The 2,085-nt window shown below is 58.9% G+C and overlaps 1 protein-coding gene across 1 annotated transcript in view; it reads left to right on the top strand.

Annotated features, from left to right (window-relative positions):
• The first annotated feature begins 1,222 nt into the window (after positions 1–1,222).
• The window catches only part of MAML1 (mastermind like transcriptional coactivator 1), a 55,294-nt gene continuing 54,431 nt past the window's right edge, over positions 1,223–2,085 (top strand). The window contains exon 1 of the mRNA XM_036892616.2: positions 1,223–1,875. Within this exon, the coding sequence (XP_036748511.2) occupies positions 1,528–1,875 (348 nt within the window). The 5' untranslated portion in view covers positions 1,223–1,527. The remainder of the gene's footprint in view (positions 1,876–2,085) is intronic.

Below are 2,085 nucleotides of genomic sequence, written 5' to 3'. Positions count from 1 at the left end.
CTCCATTGTACATACTCTATTTTTTCAGGGATGCTTTTCAAAGTTAAACCAAAACTTAAATGCTAATTGGCTTTTGGATTGTTTACTGTAGAGAAGTACACAAAATGTAGTGCTCCCAAGTTACTGCTCTTTTTCCCATTAGAAAAGAAATGCGTTATTTAATTCTGGTGTAAAATTTTTTTGTTTGAAGACCAGTAAAAAGCCAAGGCCATGTTACTGCATTTGTGAGCCCCAGGCACTTGCCATGGTTTTGTAACTTTTTTTTTTTACTTCGTGTAAAAACAAATACTGTTTCAATAAGTTCATTATTAAAATAAGTTACTGTAACAAATGTTTGGGCTGTTGCTGGTGCCTCTCTAATGTCCAGCCTCCTGGTCTCTCCTGTTTAACTTCTTAGCAATTAGGGAGTGGCTACCTGTTCTTGTAGCTCTTTGCCCAACACAATCTAGCTCCAGTACTATCATTGCTCCTGTTTTTCCCCCAAGTCTCTCACCCCCTTTGCCTACTAGTTAAAATTCTAAAGCATAATTATCTGGTTAGCTTTTGAGTGGCTCAGTTTTACCTGACAGACCAACTTTTAAAGGTAAAGCAGGCCAGGCTCCCCGTTTTTGACCGCTAATGAGAGCTAGGTTTTCCACAACCTCTTCCTCACATCGAGCTGCATTCTTTGTTGTTTTTTTTAAGTAGCGAGTAACTCTGAACTTTAGAAACGTGTTCAAAGTTTTATGTAAATGAAACTCGACAGTCCCATGATTCAGATTGTGCAGAAGAAACCTAGCTCAGGCGTGGACAATCCTGACCAATTAGGAGGCTGGGTGTAAAAGCAGAGGAAGAACAGCGAGGCCTCTCGTGAGCTCAGCAGAGCCGAACTCAAAAAGGCTGCCGAAAAGAAAATGGTGAAGCGCTGGGGTGCTGAGAGCCGTCTGGGTCTGGCCAGTTATCCCGCGCCGACCACCCCCCTGTCCCCGACGGACCCGGAAGGGCCTGCCCGCCGGGGCGGTGTTTGGGACCGGCTCCTGTCCGTCACCCTGGGCTCGGGGCCAGAGCCTACCGCCGGCCCAGATCTTCTCCCCGCCCCACATTCCCAGTTCCTTTTAAACTCCACTCTGGAGTCCCTAGCGCGCCTCCTGCGAGCTCGCCCCCGCCCTTGGGGCGGCCCGCTCTTCCCCCCTGATTGGCCGCAGTTCCTGTCCATCAGCCAGGACGCCGCGGTCGCCTATCGGGGCCCCGCCTTCTTCCGAGAGCCCTGAAAACAATTTTAAGATGGCGGCGGCGGCGGCGGCGCGGAAAACAATGGGGCCGGAGCGGCGGGGAGAGGCCGAAGCCTGAGGTGGGCAGCGAGGGCCGGCCCCGGCCGGGCCGAGCGGGGCCGCAGGAAGACCCGCCGCCGCGCGTGAACCCGCTCCGCAGCTTACGGGGCCATGGCGCAGCGGTGAGGCTGCCGAACCGCCGGCGGGGAGCAGAGCCCGCAGTGCCAGCCGACCCCGAGAGGCCCGCCCCGGGCCCGGCCCGTGCAGCCCGCGGCCCATGGTGCTGCCCAACTGCCCCATGGCGGAGTTCGCGCTGCCACGGCACAGCGCGGTCATGGAGCGCCTCCGCCGGCGCATCGAGCTGTGCCGGCGCCACCACAGCACCTGCGAGGCCCGCTACGAGGCCGTGTCGCCCGAGCGCCTGGAGCTCGAGCGCCAGCACACCTTCGCCCTCCACCAGCGCTGCATCCAGGCCAAGGCCAAACGCGCCGGCAAACACCGGCAGCCACCCGCTCCGGCCCCGGCTGCGGCCCCGGCTCCCGCCTCCGCCCCGGCGCCCGGCGCGCCCGCCTCGGCCCCGCGCCTCGACGCTGCCGAGGGCCCGGAGCACGGCCGCCCGGTCGCGGTGAGTAGTGCGCGAGGAGCAGCCCCTTTCCCGGAGACGCTGCCCCCGACGCCGCCCCGGCCGCTTTGAGACTTCCCGGGGCCCGCGGCTCCTCGGGTCTGGCTCGGGGGAGGCTGTGACATAGCAGGACTGAGCAGTTGTCATCTGCGGGAAATGGCACTGTGGCGTTACTTTTGGGAAAATGTGACCGTGAGGACCTCACGTTAAGTC

This window comes from Manis pentadactyla, chromosome 13, assembly GCF_030020395.1.
Source record: "Manis pentadactyla isolate mManPen7 chromosome 13, mManPen7.hap1, whole genome shotgun sequence".
NCBI lineage: Eukaryota > Metazoa > Chordata > Mammalia > Pholidota > Manidae > Manis > Manis pentadactyla.
The sequence above is the reverse complement of the archived record's forward strand: the minus strand, read 5'-3'. Positions and strand labels throughout refer to the sequence as shown.